General features: G+C 44.0%; 1 protein-coding gene and 1 pseudogene across 1 annotated transcript in view; both read right to left on the reverse strand.

Moving 5' to 3' along the window:
- SLC3A1 (solute carrier family 3 member 1) overlaps positions 1 to 12,115 on the reverse strand; it is a 44,041-nt gene extending 31,926 nt beyond the window's left edge. Inside the window, exons 1-4 of the mRNA XM_032177977.2 lie at positions 11,686 to 12,115; positions 7,468 to 7,647; positions 6,806 to 6,960; positions 2,210 to 2,335 (exon numbers count right to left, since the gene is read on the reverse strand). Coding sequence (XP_032033868.1) covers positions 2,210 to 2,335; positions 6,806 to 6,960; positions 7,468 to 7,647; positions 11,686 to 12,115 — 891 coding nt within the window. The remainder of the gene's footprint in view (positions 1 to 2,209; positions 2,336 to 6,805; positions 6,961 to 7,467; positions 7,648 to 11,685) is intronic.
- A 4,391-nt stretch (positions 12,116 to 16,506) lies between these two features.
- On the reverse strand, positions 16,507 to 17,012 carry LOC116483206 (large ribosomal subunit protein uL11-like; annotated as a pseudogene).
- Between the last annotated feature and the right edge of the window lie 547 nt (positions 17,013 to 17,559).

Consider the following 17,559-nt stretch of genomic DNA (forward strand, 5'->3'; position numbering starts at 1 on the left):
CCACTAGGGTGACTGTAATAAAAAATACATGCAATAACAAGTGTTGGTGAGAATGTGGAGAAATTAGAACCCTTACGCACTGTTAATGGAAATGTAAAATTCTGCAGCTGCTTTGAAAACAACTTGGCAGTTTCTCAAATAAACATAGATACAGATACCTACCAGGGACATATAGATACAGCATGATTCTGTTGTATAAAGTGTCCAGAATAGGCAAAACCTATCTAACTGAGGCTTAGGTGGGTAAAAAGATAGAAAGTAGATTTGTGGTTTCCAGGGGGTGGGGGAAGAAAGGGAGAGGGTCATAAGGAGTGACTGTGGATGGATATGGGGTTTCTTTTTGAGAAGATGAAAGTGTTCTGAAATTAGGCCAGGCACAGTGGCTCATACCTTTAATCCCAGCACTTTGGGAAGCTGAAATGGGTGGATCATTTGAGGCCAGGAGTTTGAGACCAGCCTGGCCAACATGGCAAAACCCTGTCTCTACAAAAATACAAAAATTAGCCAGGCATGGTGGTACATGCCTGTAGTCCCAGCTACTTGGGAGGCTGAGGCAGGAGAATCGCTTGAACCTGGGAGGCACAAGTTGCAGTGAGCCAAGATCGTGCCACTGTACTCCAGCCTGAGCGACAGAGCAAGACTGTCTCAAACAAAAAAAAGTTCTGAAATTAGTAGTGATTGCACAACTCTGTGAAGATACTAAAACCACTGAATTACACACTCAAAAGGGGTGAATTTTATGGTATGTGAATTATATGTCAATTAAACTGTTATTTCAAAATAAAACTAAACTAAACCAAGGGTTCTAAGTGCCCCTAGTGACTCCAACATATCCACTCTATCTGGCTGATGTGGTGAGCTGTGGAAAGGCACCCACTGCTCCCTGTTCTGTTAGGGTCTCCTCCCCACCTCCTTGGCTCAGAGGACTCCCCTACTCACCTAAGTTTCTGCCCACTGTAGCCATAGGAGCAGCAAGAACAAGAGCAAGAACATAGCTGATATGTTTTGTGAATTGTATTGTGAGAACTGATCAGCCCCCACCTCTTACTTCAGCGCCCTAACCCATTTCACTCCAGCATACTGGTAGGGTTGCCAGATAAAATACAAGACACTCAATTACATTTCAATTTCAGGTAATCAATGAACAATTTTTTGGTAGCAGTATGTCTCAAATGTTGCATCATTCATTTAAAATTTAACTGGACATCCTGTATTTTTATTTGCTAAATTTGGCAACCCTACACTCTGGCCTCCATGCCATCCCTGAAACACACGAACCACACTCTCACCTCGGGACCTTTCCATTTGTTCTTCTTTCTGCCCAAAATTCTCTTCCCCCAGATAGTCACATGGTTCCCTTCTCACTTCAGGTTTTTGTCCAAACAGCATCTCATCATAAGAAGGTGTCTCCTACACACCTTATATAGAAGAGCCACTTTTACCTGGCACTCCGATGCCCCTTCCCCTTGACATTCACCACCACCTGACATATATATATATATCTTTAGTGGCTAATTGCCTGCTTTTCCCTCAGTATATTGGAGACTCCTTGAGAGTAAGGCTTCTTTTATTCACTGCTGCATTCCCAGTGCTTAGAACAGGGCCTGGCATGGAGTAGGCATTATGTTAATATTTACTGAATGAGCCCAGAAGTGTCGTGCATGGGTTATCTCATCTAATCTTCCAAACAGCCCTATGAGACAAATATGGCCACCAACTGTGTTTCATAGATGAGACAGCTAAGACATGAAAGCCAAATAACTCATCAAGAAGCCCATTTTAGATGCAAGAGCCAGACCCCAAATGACCCACCTCTCTGCACCAGCTCACTGTCACAGACACTGCACAGCTCACTGTCACAGGCACCGTACAGCTCACTGTCACAGGTGGCGGGGCAACTTGGAACTAGGGTGGCAGGTGTTTCTGACTCCTTCCATTTAGGGTACTCTGGATTAGATGAAGGAAGGAGCCACAGACACGTCTGAGAGTCTACATTTGCACCAGAGAGCTTAATCCTGGGATTTAATTAAGGCTTGATTATTGCCTACACAATTATTGTGCAATATAAAGTGTTTCAAATAACTATAGAGTATTTCAAATAATTAAAGACTTGATTTTGCCTACACAATTACTGCACAATATAAAGTGTTTTAAATAACTACCTAAACCTCCATTAATGGAGAAGTCTGTGTGGGTTATCTATACTCACTTTTATTTCTTCTTGAACATCAGGATTGCGGAAATTTAAATCAGGTTGCTCTTTCATAAACTGGTGAAAATAACACTGGTTTCGCACTTCATCAAAGTGCCAACTGGAGTTTCCATATACACTTAACTGGCAAACAAAGAAAACAGCACATCAGTTACATATAATGGTATTGCCCACAAATAAAGATCATTGCCCTCCCTGATCCTTTGCAGGCAGAGTATGTAAATCCTGAGAGTTTTCCTTCTGTGGAGAGCAGCAGGTTAAAGTAACCTCTCCAAATACCCCCCACCCCATTGGCCTAATGCCTCATAAACATGGGTGCGATGTATTTTTACAGTAGAGGCTGTTTGTAACAACTGCAACAGCAAACCAATGTTCTCAAACCCAAGACAAGGTCAACTTAAGGAACAGACATTACTAATGTATTTTCTTGAATCTTCTGTCCAGGATCCGAACTCTTGTTTGTGAAGAGAAGCAAAATGGTAGTCAGTTTGGAAGGAAGACACATTCTGCTCGTCTTGGAGCTTGAGTCCAGATAGACTGAATATTTAAATTGTATCCCCAGAAAACTATTGGAATCCTTCACTTAAAATCTCTACCAGTCTCCAAGAATAACAAGCAACTTCAGGCGTTGGTACTCAGCAATAGTTGACGCTGTCGCTGGTCTCCTCTGTCTGGAAATGCTCACATTTATGGCCCCATGGCGTGACTCTCCCGGCTGCCCTCCCACATCTCTGGCCACTCTTTAAGTCAATGCTGTGGGCCCTTGAATGTGAGAGTTTCATGGGGCTCTGTCCTAGGCCTTCTGTCCATTTCATGTTAAAGAGAACATCTGGAAAACATTTAACAACTGGGAGCTTTTACATAAATCTTTTTGAGTTGGAAGACGTAGTTACACTGAGTCCACATGTCCATGGCAACACCAGGCAGATGCTGAGTAGTAGCTGCTGCCTTTCGAGGACATGCACCCTTTCCAATTCAACACACAGCCCACCTGGACACAACCAGGGCAAGAGATTTTTAGTGTACATGAACAATAAAAAATCAGTATCCAGAATACAAAAGGAACCGAAGAAAGCAATTTCAAAGGGATAAATAATCTGAAAGAAAGTAGGGGAAAGAAACCATAAAGAGGTGTTTCACAGAAATGGACACTCAAGTGAATAAATGTAAGAAAAGATGTTCAACATCATTAAGAATTAGATAATCACTGTATTAGGAATTAGACACATCATCATTAGTAATTAAATAAATATAAAATTAAGATCTCAATGCAATATTGTTTTAAGTCTGGACTGGGCATGGTAGCTCATGCCAGTAATCACAGCACTTTGAGAGGCTGAAGCGGGAGGACTGCTTGAGGCCAGAAGTTCAAGACCAGCTTGGGCAACATAGCGAGACCCCATATTTACAAAAAAAAAACAAAACTCAACCACGTGTGATGGTGCCTGCCTGTGGTCCCAGCTACTAAGGAGTCTGAGGTGGCGAGGATTGCTTTAGCCTGGGAGCTCAAGGCTGCAGTAAGCTGTGATTGAGCCACTACGCTTCAGCCTGGGTGACAGACTGAGACCCTGACACAAAGTAATAATAATTTTTAAATAAAAATTACAAAGTTGGACAATACCAGGAATTAATGAGACTGTGTATTTTTATACTTCTGTGGGGGATATAAATTGGTACAACCATTTTGATAGTGAATTTGATACTATCCTGTAGAGCTGAGCATGCAACATCCTGCACAGCAATTTTACTCCTAATTATTTACCTTAAAGAAGCCCTTGGTTGGGCATGGTGGCTCACGCCTGTAATCCTAGCACTTTGGGAAGCCGAGGTGGGCAGATCACAAGGTCAGGAGTTCAAGACCAGCCTGGCCAATACGGTGAAACTCTGTCTCTACTAAAGATACAAAAATTAGGTAGGCGTGGTGATGGGTGCCTGTAGTCCCAGCTACTTGAGATGCTGAGGCAGGAGAATCACTTGAACTGGAGAGGCAGAGGTTGCAGTGAGCCAAGATCACGCCACTGCAGTCCAGCCTGGGCGACAGAGCAAGACCATCTCAAAAAAAAAAAAAGAAGCCCTTGCACATGTACCCCAAGATAGATGAATGACAGTGTTTATAGTAACATTGTTCATAATAAAATAAAACGGAAGTAGCCCAACTTCCCATCAACTGAAGAGTGGATAAGTAAACCATCGATTGTTCACACAGTGAAATATACAACAATGAAAATGTATGAACCATAGCTACCTGAAGCTACATGAATAAATCATGAAAAAGTTAGTCAAGAAGACTATACCTAGCATGACACTTTTCATAAAGTTCAAAATAGAGGAAACTAAAAAATAATTTTTTTAGAGTCAAAGTCTTGCAATATATGGTTATACTACAAGGTGTTTATCCATCATATACATATACATATTTTTGAACATATTAACTATTACATTAGAAAATGCAACCTTGACTATAGTGGAGAACTAACAAAGCGAAGGAAAAACTGGATGACTAAAAAGGCAGCTGTGACCATTCTATAAGCAAGAAATGATATGGTTTGAGTATGGCAGCAATTTTTAAAAGCAGATTGTGGAGCTGGAATGACTAGGTCTCATCTTTAGCCCTGTCATTTATTAGCTGAGTAACCTCAGTCCGCCTATCTGCAAAACAGGAATTACGCCTGACTCTTAGGATTATAGAATGGATTAACTAAATTAATGAATATAAAACACTTAGCACAGAGCCTGGCACAGAGTATATTTTGTAAATGTTTGCTAATGTCATTGCAATTTTAACAAGTCAGTGAACTGGGGGAAAAAATTAAAGAGGTGAAACTGCCAGGACTTGCCGACAGCCTGTTCCTCAGGCTGCATGGTGGTACCATTCACTTAACCTGGGAGACGGAAGGTTGTAGGGAGAAGATCACACATCACAAAGTCGACCTGGAAATATATCAATTCTGAATGTCCTTGGATCACCTAAAAGTTGATGTTTAAATATTTATGGAGAAGGTCCAGAAGAGAGAAGGAGGGACTGGAGGAGGGAGGGATGATCCAGAACAAAGGTAGGAGAGAACACAAACCTGAGCAAGGGGAAGCTCTGGCCTGGGACAGAAGCAGAGCTGCCAGATGAAGTGCAGGATGCCCAGTTACATCTGAATTCAGATCAACACGCATATTGTTGAGTATAAGTATTACTCATGTGGCCAGGCACAGTGGCTTACACCTGTAATCCCAGCACGTTGGGAGGCCGAAGCGGGAGGATCACTTGAGCCCAGGAGTTCAAGACCAGCCTGGACAACAGAGTGAGGCCCTGTCTTTACAAAAAAATAAAATATTAGCTGGGCATGGTGGCACACATCTGTGGTCCCAGCTACTTGGGAGGAATAGCTGGGAGGATTGCTTGAGCCCAGCAGGCAAATGCTGCAGTGAGCCATGATCAAGCCACTGCACTCCAGCCTGGGAGACAGAGCAAGATCCTGTCTCTGAAAAATAAAAATAAAAAAGAAGGCATGGTCCCCGCTAAAAAGTTATTTATGCACTGCTTATCTGAAATTCAGATTTAACTGGGCATTCTGAATTTTTATTTGCTAAATCTGGTCACCCCAGAAAGGAGGGATCTGGCTTCTGTTGTAAAAGGAGTGAGGAGGAAGAGGGTGGGAATGGGGCAGGCAGGCTTGAGGCCTTGTGTTTTCTCTGTGAAGTCGAGTTTGCTGCTGAGAGGGATAAGATGGGGTAGAGGCAGATACGATGTTTGAAAAGAGGGAGGGAGGGAAAGTTGATCGGTTGGAATTAGCAAAATTCCCAAGAAGATTGGATGGCTCAGTTCAGGTGGGGACAATGAAGGTGTGATGTCTCCAGAGACTCAACTACTAAGGTTTAGGCAAAAAGAAAGTAGATAATTGGGTTCATTCATGGCTAGAGTTTTGTCAGACAGAGGAGACAAAAAGTCAGAAAGGCAAAGGGGGCCAGGAGCAGTGGCTTACACCTGTAATCCCAGCGCTTTGGGAGGCTGAGGCAGGTGGATCACCTGAGGTCAGGAGTTCAAGACCAGACTAGCCAACATGGTGAAACCCCACCTCTACTAAAAATACAAAAATTAGCCGAGTATGATGACGCGTGCCTGTAATCATAGCTACTGGTAAGGCTGAGGCAGGAGAATTGCTTGAACCCAGGAGGTGGAGGTTGCAGTGAGCCGAGATTGTGCTATTGTATTCCAGCCTGGGAGACAAGAGCAAAACTCCATCTTGAGAAAAAAAAAAAAAAAATGCAAAGGGGTATGGATAGCAGAAAAATGGTTATCGAACTAATGGGACATGGAATCCAAGTTGGATTGGGTAGGAAGTGAAGGAAGGGTGGAAGGAGAGAAAATAGGTTTGAATTTGCTAGAACACATCATCTCTATGATGAAATCAGAAATCTAAATAATAATTGGAAGCCTGGGTAAATAGTAACTGGAAGCCTTATTCTAGTTCTTTCAGAAACTTGCCTCCTTCCCATAAACTATATTCATTAATTTTTCCCTCAAAAGGGTTTTACTAAATCCGTTCAATCACTGCATATCTGCCTTTTACCCCTTTGTAAATCAGACAGGTTGATACTTACCCAGTTGTTGGGTGGAATGGTTTTGCCATTTTCATGGGTACAGTCATGCCAGATATAATAATCAGTATATTTTCCTGTCCGTGTCCGACTCAATTGAAACCAAATATGTTTATCACTTGTGTGGTTTGGTATGAAATCGATGATTAATTTTAAACCTAATGAGTAAAAGACATTTCAAATGCTAGGGAAAGACTGTATTAGAATAACATATGACAGGCCAGGCACAGTAGTGACTAATGCCTGTAACCCCAATACACTGGGAGGCTGAGGTAGGAGGATTGCTTGAGCCCAGGAGGTGGAGGCTGAAGTGAGCCATGATTGCACCACTGCACTCCAGCCTGGGAGGCAGAGCAAGACCCTGCCTGGAAAAAAAAAAAAAAAAAGGGAAAGGAGAGGGGAGGGGCAGAAAAGAGATAGGGAAGGAAAAAGGAAAGGGGAAAGGAAAGGAGAAAGAAAAAAAGGGAAGGGAAGGGAAGGGAAGGAAAGGAAGAAAGAGAAAGAGGGAAGGAAAGAAAGAAGGAAGGAAGGGAGGGAGGGAGGGAGGGCGGGAGGGAAAGAAATAGTATATGATAGTTAAGGAGAAGAAATGCTTTAAGTAAACATTTGAAAAAGTGCTTCTCTCAACCCTCACCCCCATCCTGCCCACTTTCCATTCAACTTACCTTTATCATGTATGGCTGCAACCAGATTCTCAAAATCTTCCATCGTTCCAAAAATGGGATCAACTTCCCGGAAATCTTCAACACCATATCTGAAATCTTTAAGGGACGATTTATAAAATGAAGTAATCCAAACAGTTTTTATATTTAAAGCTGTGATGTAGTCCAGTTTATCTTGAATACCTGAAGAAAAAAGTCAAAGTCATGAATAAATCCTACTTTGATTTAGTTAAAGGACAAAAAATATAACAAATATGCCTAAGATAGAAATATTTACATGAAGGCAAAAATATTTAGAATTTTGTTGAATTTGAGTATAATTCAAATAGGAAGATCTAGCTCTACAAAAAAACATCAAATTAGGCTGAGTGTGGCGGTTCACACCTGTAATCCCAGCACTTTGGGAGGCCATGGTGGGCAGATTGCTTGAGCTCAGGTGTTCGAGACCCGTCCGGGTAACATGATAAAACCCCGTCTTAAAATACAAAAAAAAATAAAAATATGTATATATTTTTATACTGATTATGTGTTGAAATGATACATTGGATTAAACAGAACATACAAAAATTAATTTCACTCGCTTCTTTTTTCCTTTTTTTAATGTGTCTACTACAAATTTACAATTTCTTATGTGGCTCCCATCGTATTTCTTTTGGGCGGTGTTGGTCTCGGAAGTGTCTGCAGGCAGGGGTGGGATGATGACCAGACTGAAGAGCTAAGCAAGAGCTGCAGAAAGTGCTTTAAGGGCATCAGGGCATTGGCCGTTGACCCCCAGGGGCAGAGGAAGCTGATGACCCCTGAGGGTAAGGACAGAGAAGGTCCAGGATGGTGTGGGCAAGTGGGATAAGAGTGAAGGGCTTCCAGGCACAGCAAAGGAAAGGAGGGGGCAAGCATAGACAGGGCATGTCTAAAAAAGGGTGAGAAGGCCAGACACAGTGGCTTACGCCTGTAATCCCAACACTTAGGGAGGCTGAGACAGGTGGATCACTTGAGGTCAGGAGTTCAAGACCAGCCTGGCCAACATGGTGAAACCCCATTTCTACCAAAAAATACAAAAATTAGCTGGAGACGGTGGTGCATGCCTGTAATACCAGCTACTTGGGAGGCTGAGGCAGGAGAATTGCTTGAACCTGGGAGGCGGAGGTTGTAGTGAGGTGAGATTGTGCCACTGCACTCCAGCCTAGGCGACAGAGCGAGACTCCATCTCAAAAATAATAATAATAAATATAAATAAATAAGTAAATGCATCAATTAATTTAAAAAGGTGATAAATGTTGCCGGTGCACGGGGTCTGAGAAGGAGTGCAACCGCAACACGGAAGGTAAGTTTGTGCCAATATTTGAGGAGGCTTTGTTTCCACTCTCAGACTGCCTTTGAACTTGCTAAATTCGAACTGTTTCCCTTGTTCACTTATATACGAACCCACGAATTTATACAGAAGAGAATTCTAGGCTTGGCTGAGAAGACATGTGGAAATGAAACTTTGTATTTGGAACTTTGTAGGCTAATGAGCAGATAATGTGTTTTCTCCTTCTAGTTCAGAGTCCCAAATGCATATTCAGCAACTTGAGTCTAGTATTCAACCTCCAGTAACTTTCTGTGTAATCCTGATGTGGCTTCCTAGAATCAGACTGTCAGAGGCCACACCACAGGCTGAAGGTCACTAATTCCAAAGCACAGAGTCATTCGACACCTGGGATCTGGGCTCTTCCCCATAACAGGCTGCTTATTTATTTATATATTTATTTATTTATTTATTTATTTATTTTATTTTTGAGAAGGAGTCTCGCTGTCGCCCAGGCTGGAGTGCAGTGGTGCGATCTTGGCTCACTGCAACCTCCGCCTCCTGGGTTCACGCCATTCTCCTGCCTCAGCCACCTGAGTAGCTGGGACTACAGGAGCCCGCCACCATGCCCAGCTAATTTTTTGTGTTTTTTTAGTAGAGACAGGGTTTCACCGTGTTAGCCAGGATGGTCCTCATGATACACCCACCTCGGCCTCCCAAAGTGCTGGGATTACAGGCGTGAGCCACCGCGCCTGGCCCTACAGGCTGCTTATTTTTGTTTCTGTACCCCAGTTCCCCCATATGGGTAACTGCAAGATCTCACACAGTATCAACAGTCAACAAGAGGGTTTTGATCTAAGCCAGCACAGCAACACAATATATCTTATGATGAGGCACAAAAGAACATGAGGATGAAAACAAAGTGGCTGGAGAAAGTAAACAAGGGATCCCACCCCACACTTTAGGAGGAGAGAGGGCAATGACCAAAACCAGACTCAAAGCTGGAATGGGATCTTCATAATAACAAGAAATCCCTTCAACCTCAAAGACAAATGCCTATGGATTGCAGGAAGTAAAACATTCCTCCAAGAACAGGTATTAGAAATGACAAACATCAGAGCTGATTAGAAACCACCACGTTTATAGGAATGTTGGACCTATCCAGAAGGAGATTATTAGGAAGGCAGGGCCAGGAAGTGGTAAACGTATCTCTGGATTTAGGACTTTAGGTCTATTCAGTCAGAACATTGCTTTTGCTAAGCACTCAATGTGCAAAAGGCAGCAGGTAATAGGTCATGAGTCAGGGGAAAGGGAGTCACTCAAGGCAGGATTAAAGGATGCTAGAAACACATCCAAAGCCGAAGAATCTGGGGTGGGGAGCCCATGGTCTGATTAGGGAGGCTAAAGAAAGAGTAATGAAGGCAATGGGTTTGAGCTGCACCATGAAGGACAGATACACTCTTCTTCAATGAGTGACAATGCAGGACGATTTTTAAAGAGAACAATACGGCCAGATGAGGTGGTTCATGCCTCTAATCCCAGAGATTTGGGAGGCCGAGGCGGGCAAATCACCTGAGCACAGGAGTTCGAGACTAGCCTGACCAACAGGGAGAACTCTCATCTCTATTAAAAATACAAAATTACCCAGGCATGGTGGCGCATGCCTGTAATCCCAGCTACTCAGGAGGCTGAGCCAAGAGAATTGCCTGAACCCAGGTGACGGAGGTTGCAGTGAGCTGAGATCGTGCCATTGCACTCCAGCCTGGGCAACAAGAGTGAAACTCCGTCTCAAAAAAAAAAAAGAAAAAGAGAGAGAGAATGATACGAGCGTGAAAAAGAAAAGCCTTCTACTAGTGATTAAGGAAAGCTGCAGGTTTCAAGAATTCATTTGTAACATTTTAAAGATACGTTAAGCCCATTCCTACTTTCCACATTCATATCATCCTGTTTTGTTTTCTTCAAACCAATTATCATTGTAAAACATTAGTTTGTTAGTTTCCTTATTTGTTTCCTATTGTTGCCTTGAACTAGAGTGACTATACCAACCAATTTGCTCAGAAGTTCCCAATGTATGCCTGCCATTTGGCATAATTTTACTCTGAAGTATGTTCTGGTTTGAGCAATATATTGTAAGGATGTTTTACACATAACGCCCCCCCCAAGAAATTAACTTAGCTTTTAAAAAATAATTTTTCACTTTTATTTTTCTTTTTGGAGACGGGATCTCCCTATGTTGCCTAAGCTGGCTGGCTGAGAGCTCCTGATCCTCCCACCTCAGCCTCCCAAGTAGCTGCAACTACAGTCATGCGCCACTACCCCTGGTTAATTCTTTACTTGTTTTATACTAATATGGACGTGGTTTTAAACAATCCTTAATTCAAGTAATGATGAACGCATACTGCTACACCTTTTCTACTTCCCTTCCTTTTTTAGAATTTAAACTTTAAGACTCAGCCTATACTTTTTACAGATATCACTTGTTTTAAAAAATATATTATTTATGCTTTATTCACTAATACACTCCCAGCCACACAGCCAAACTAGCCACATCGTATACTGGGAAAGCAATTCCCAACTGCCACCCTGACATATTCAACTACAAAGTCCCCAGAAACAGGACATATATTTTAGAAGGAAGGCTGCTCTAAGAAGTTAGAATTGATGACTGAACAACTATATGTACTTAGTGGGCAATAAATTAAACAACTCGTTTGGCTCAAAGGCCTTCAGCAAATAGCCCTTCAGCTAGTAAAAAAACTGCTGGGTTCTGCTGAGTGATTTTCTAAGAATGTCATAAACAAGGAGCAACCTGGCATGACCAGTCATAATGGAATGTGCTTACTGAACAACCCAGGCATAATTTGGTTCTGAAGAACAAAAGAACCATAAACCAATCTCATCCTGGCACCCACCCTGAACGATCTCTGGGCATGTACCTTTCAGATCTCCGTTCCCATCCTTGTTACTGTCCTTGAAAGACCTTGGGTAGATCTGGTACATGGGCCCCTCCTGCCACCAGTCTAGGCACTTTGGAGAGAGGGCAATGATGGCTATGGTGGCCGCGATGAGCACCAGCACAGAAGCCACTGTGAGCCAGAAGAGGATCTCCCGGGGTATGCGGTAGCGGGCCTGGCCAGAGAACTGGAACAGCACCTCCTTGGGCATCCCCGCGTAGGGCTGAACGCCCTTGAAGTCGGGCTCCTGGGAGCCAAGGATGCTCCTGATGCTGTGCTGCAAGTTGTCTGCTGAGCTGCCTGGATCCGGGGTCTGCTCCAGAATGTCTTCATTATGGACAAACCCGTTGTTTGTCTGGCATCCCTTCATACTCATCTTGATGGAGTCTCTCTTGCTTTTATCTTCAGCCATGTCTCACCGACTTATGTCTTCGGAGTGCCTTCCTGCAGTAAGGGAGGTGGAAGAGTGGCTTGCTGAATGCTTGGTCTTGCTAATGAACTTTGTGTGGTTTATAAATAAACCTGGCTGGACAAAGTCCAGCCAAGGAAGAAAGGGTAAAAGTACAGAGGTTTAAAAAAAAAACCTCGGGACTGGCATGGTGGTTCACGACTGTAATCCCAGCACTTTGGGAGGCTGAGGCGGGCAAGTCACCCAAGGGCAGGAGTTTGAGACTAGCCTGGCCAACATGGCCAAACCCCATCTCTACTAAATGTACAAAAATTAGCCAGGCATGGTGGTGCGTGCCTGTAATCCCAGCTGCTCAGGAGGCTGAGGCAGGAGAATCGCTTGACCCCGGAAGACAGACAAGTTGCAGTGAGCCGAGATCGTGCCACTGCACTCCAGCCTGCGCGACAAAAGCGAGACTCCGTCCCACAAAAAAAAAAAATTTCCACTGGGCACCTTGGCTCACACCTGTAATCCCAGCACTTTAGGAGGCTGAGGCAGGCAGGTCACCTGAGGTCAAAAGTTTAAGACCAGCCTGGCCAACATGGTGAAACCCCATCTCTATTAAAAATACAAAAATTAGCCGGGTGTGGTGGTGCATGCCTGTAATCCCAGCTACTCAGGAGGCTGAGGTGAGAGAATCACTTGAACCCAGGAGGCGGAGGTTGCAGTGAGCGGACATCAAGCCACGGCACTCCAGCCTGGGTGACAGAGGGAGACTCTGCTCAAAAAAAATAAATAAATAAGAAACAAAATAAAAATAAAATGAAACTAAAAATAAATTAAAAAATCAAAAATTGGAAACAACCCAGGTGGCTATCATCAGATGGATAGATAATGTGGTTATACATGTAGTGAAATATTATTCAGCTTTAAAAAGGAATGAAGGCTGGGGTTGGTGGATCACGCCTGTAATCCCAACACTTTGGGAGGACAAGGCGGGTGGATCAGTTGAGGTCAGGAATTGGAGACCAGCCTGGCCAACATGGCAAAACCCATCGCTATTAAAAATACAAAAATTAGGCCAGGGGTGGTGGCTCATGCCTGTAATCTCAACACTTTAGGAGGCCGAGGCCAGTGAATCACCTGAGGTTGGGAGTTCAGGACCAGCCTGACCAACATGGAGAAACCTCATCTCTACTAAAAATACAAAATTAGCCATGTGTGATGGTGCATGCCTGTAGTCCCAGCTACTCGGGAGGCTGAGGCAGGAGAATCGCTTGAACCCGGGAGGCGGAGGTTGTGGTGAATGACTCCATTGCGGTCCAGCCTGGGCAACAAGAGTGAAACTCCATCTCAAAAAAAAAAAAAAAAAAAAAAAAAAAAAAAAAAAAAGGGGGGCAGAGGCTCTAACTCCAGCTACGTAGGCGGGGGAGGGAGGAGAATCGCTTGAACCCAGGAGGCAGAGGTTGCAATGAGCTGAGATAGCACCACTGCACTCCAGCTTGGGTGATGGAGTGAGACTGTCTCCAATACATAAAGGACTGAAATTCTGACACATGCTGCAACATAGATGAACCTGGAGGACATTATGCTAAGTGAAATAAGCCAGACACAAAAAGGCAAGTGCGATTTCACTTAGATGAGGTATCTAGAGTAGTCGGATTCATAGGAACAGAAAATAGAAAGGTGGTTACTGGAGGTTGGAGGAAGGGGATAATGGGGAGTTATTGTTCACTGGGCAGAGAATTTCAGTTTGGGATGATGAAAAGTATTCCTGAGATGGATAGTGGTGATGGTTGCATAACGTATAAACGTACTTAATGCCACTGAAATGTTATATATGTTTTACCACAACTTTTTTTAAAGCTTTAAAGCTTTCTCTATTTAGCCAGGTATAAGAAAAATGACTTTGGGGGGAAATTATTTTTCTTATATGTGGTTAAATAGAGAAAGTGGGAAGACAGCTTGAGCTCAGGAGTTGGAGACCAGCCTGGACAATATAGTAAGACCTCATCTCTACAAAAAAAATTTAAAATTAGCTGAGCATGGTGTTGCACCCATGTAGTCCCAGTTACTCAGGAGGCAGGCTGATGTGGGAGGATCGCTTGAGCCCAGGAGGCAGAGGTTGCAGTGAACTGAGATGAGCCGAGGAGGCAGAGGTTGCAGTGATCTGAGATCATGCCACTGCACTCCAGCCTGGGTGACAGACAAGATTCTGTCTCAACAACAACAAAAAGGAATGTAATGATTTATGATGTCCCTTTCATCAGCAGCACATACAGTCCTATCAATCATTTGATCTGATAATGAGACTTTTTTTTCTTTTAAATGATGATAGTTATCTGGGGCCCTAAACTTAGTGTCTCTTTGTGGAGTGGCTTAGAAGCACTGTATCGTATAGAGGTATGGAAGAATGAGCTACTTGATCTTGGACAAATTATATTTAAAAATGAGTAAATCCCAATACTTGGCTCATTGAATGCACCCAGTGATACCTCTCATTATTATTAATTATGCCCATTGAATATTTTTTATTTTTATTTTTTGAGATGGAGTTTCACTCTTATTGCCCAGGCTGGAGTGCAATGGTGTGATCTCAGCTCACCTGCAACCTCTGCCTCCCGGGTTCAACCGATTCTCCTGCCTCAGCCTGCTGTGCAGCTGGGATTACAGGTGCCCGCCAACACGCCCAGCTAATTTTTTGTATTTTTAGTAGAGACAGGGTTTCACTAAGTTGGCCAGACTGCTCTCCGACTCCTGACTTCAGGTGATTCAACTGCCTCGGCCTCCCAAAGTGCTGGGATTATAGGCATGAGCCACCGCGCCGGGCCCCAAATCATTTTCTAACAAAGAGCAGCCAATAAAGTCAAGCTGTAGACATAGACAAGCAAGCTGGGAGCTTGCACAGGTGGATGCAACAGGAAAAAACTACCTGAGACTAGACATGTTCAAAATGGCGGCTGCATCTCCCCTTCTCTGCCAGCCACGTGACAAGATGGCACCGGCCAAGGGGAGAGTTCATTTGCATAATAAGATTAGGGTGGGGCCACCAGCCTTCCCTGTGTGCTATGTAAACGTCACACCTGACCCAAAAAACCTGTGAGCCCTACCTAAATCAGACACGGCCTCCTCAAGCTGGACTATAAAATCTGGCGTATCCACCAGCTGACCTTTTCCTCTTGGAAGTCCCTTCTTTCTCACTAGAGAGAGAGCTATTTTCCTTTCTCTTTCTCCTTCTTTCACCTATTAAACCTCTGCTCCTGGCCAGGCGCCATGGCTCAGGCCTGTAATCCCAGCACTTTAGGAGGCCAAGGCGAGCAGATCACCTGAGGTTAGGAGTTGAGGACAAGCCTGACAAACATGAAGAAACCCTGTCTCTACTCAAAAATACAAAATTAGCTGGGTGGGGTGGCGTGTGCCTGTAATCCCAGCTACTCAGGAGGCTAAGGCAGGCTTGCTTGAGCTCAGGAGGCCAAGACTGCAGTGAGCTGTGATAACCCCACTGCACTCCAGCCTAGGTGACAGAGTGAGGCTCAAAACAAAAAAAGAATATACACCACGGTTTATAAGTGGGCATGTGAGATTTTTTTCGTTTGTTTTTGGCTATTACAAATAAAACTGCTATGAGCAATCATGTACAACTCTTTCTAAGGATATAGCTTCCTTTTATCTTAGGAACCAGCTGGCAGTGAAATAGCTGGATAATACGGTAAGTGTATAATTAATTTTTAAGAAACTGCCAAACTGTTTTGGAAAGTAGTTGTATTGAGGCAGGAGAATAGGGTTTGGAGGCAGGGACTAAGACTGTTTCACGCAGCATTCCTAGAACTAAACTGAAAGGAAAACCCTAACTTTCCATGCCTAAATCAGAAAAGGACCAGAGGCTACTCCCTTTGCAAACCCCCCATCTTTTCTGCCAGGCATGGGAAATTGGCAACCAATCAGACTTATTGCGGGTTGAGTCTTCCTTTGCAACTTTGTAACTTCACTCCAGCCTCCGAATGGTTGCTGTCCACAACCAATCAGACTAACTGCAGGCGGAGTCTTCGTTTGCATAGAAGTATAAATTTGTAACTTCACCCTAGCCTCTGATTGGTTGCTTTCTGCAACCAATCATATGTTTGCACAGGAGTGTAACATTTGTAACCACGTCATCCTCTGGTTGGCTGCTTTCTGCAACCAATCAGACTGACTGTGAGCTACCACTTCATTTACCTGAGGTGGGCATGAAGTGGCCAATGGGAAACTTCTAGAGGGCATTTGGACCCAAGAAGATTCTGTATCCGGGGCCCTTGATCCGCTGCTCGGCCTACTCTCACACTGTGGAGTGTACTTTCGTTTTCAATAAATCCCTGCTTTTGTTCTTTTTTAACCAGTTGTCAAATGATCCTTTATTGAAATATTTTCCTTTGTGCTTAACTGGCTGGTCATTCCACAGCACCACTGTTGATGTCATCTATGATGTCATGAGGGTGGCGGCCATCAACATTACAGCCCACAGACTGGGCAGTCCCCAGGATCTCTTTAATGGTTCCAGAGAGTTCTCTGGCTAAGGATCGGTGCCGCATCTGTCGAGCAATGTTGACGATCTCATCAAAAGTGATATTCCCACTGTGTTTAATGTTTTTCTGTTTCTTTCTGTCTCTTGGTGGTTCCTTTTGATGATCAGGGCAGAGGCAGAAGGTACCACTTCAATCTGGGCCTGTCTGTTCTGAATGGTCAGTTTCACTGTAATCCTCAGGCCCTTCCAGTCACCCTTTGCCTTGGCAATGTCATCACCAACCTCTTTTGGAGACAGACCCACGGGGCCAATCTTGGGGGCCAGGGCAGAAGTGGCACCGACCTCAACTCCAGTGCACCTCTGGTATACGACTTTGATCTCATTGGCGTGGAACTTCGGCAGCATGGTGGAGGCGGCTGGTGTCGGATGAACCCGGATTCGAGACGACCGAAGAAAGTTGCACCTTGGCCTCCTCCGAGCCGAAAGCCGAGAGAGCTGCTTTCGTTCTTTCGTTGCTTCATTCTTTCTTTGCTGGGCGTTTTGTCCAATTCTTTGTTCAAAACGCCAAGAACCTGGACAATTTACAGTCACGACCCTCTACCGGTGACAGTATCATTTTGCGTTGCCTTCATTGGTGTATGAGAGTGTGAATTCTTCCACATTCTTGCCAGCACTTGCTCTGTTGTCTGTTTAATTTCAGTGATTCTAGTAGGTAAGTAGCGGTGTCTCATTGTGGTTTTAATTTGTACTTCTCTAAAGACTAATGGTGTTGAGTATCTTTTCATGTGCTTATTTGCCATCCATATATCTTCCTTGGTGCCGCTGATGCTGGCAGCCAGCTGGGTGGGGAGTGGGGCTAGGGGCATCTCTGTTCTCAATACCTGTATTGCTTCAATGTAGTCCCCATGCTGGCTACTGTGGGCGTCTTCATAGCATGCTGGCTTGGTACCAAATGTTAGTGTCCCAG

Source organism: Hylobates moloch, unplaced genomic scaffold (genome assembly GCF_009828535.3).
Source record: "Hylobates moloch isolate HMO894 unplaced genomic scaffold, HMol_V3 SCAFFOLD_15, whole genome shotgun sequence".
Taxonomy (NCBI): domain Eukaryota; kingdom Metazoa; phylum Chordata; class Mammalia; order Primates; family Hylobatidae; genus Hylobates; species Hylobates moloch.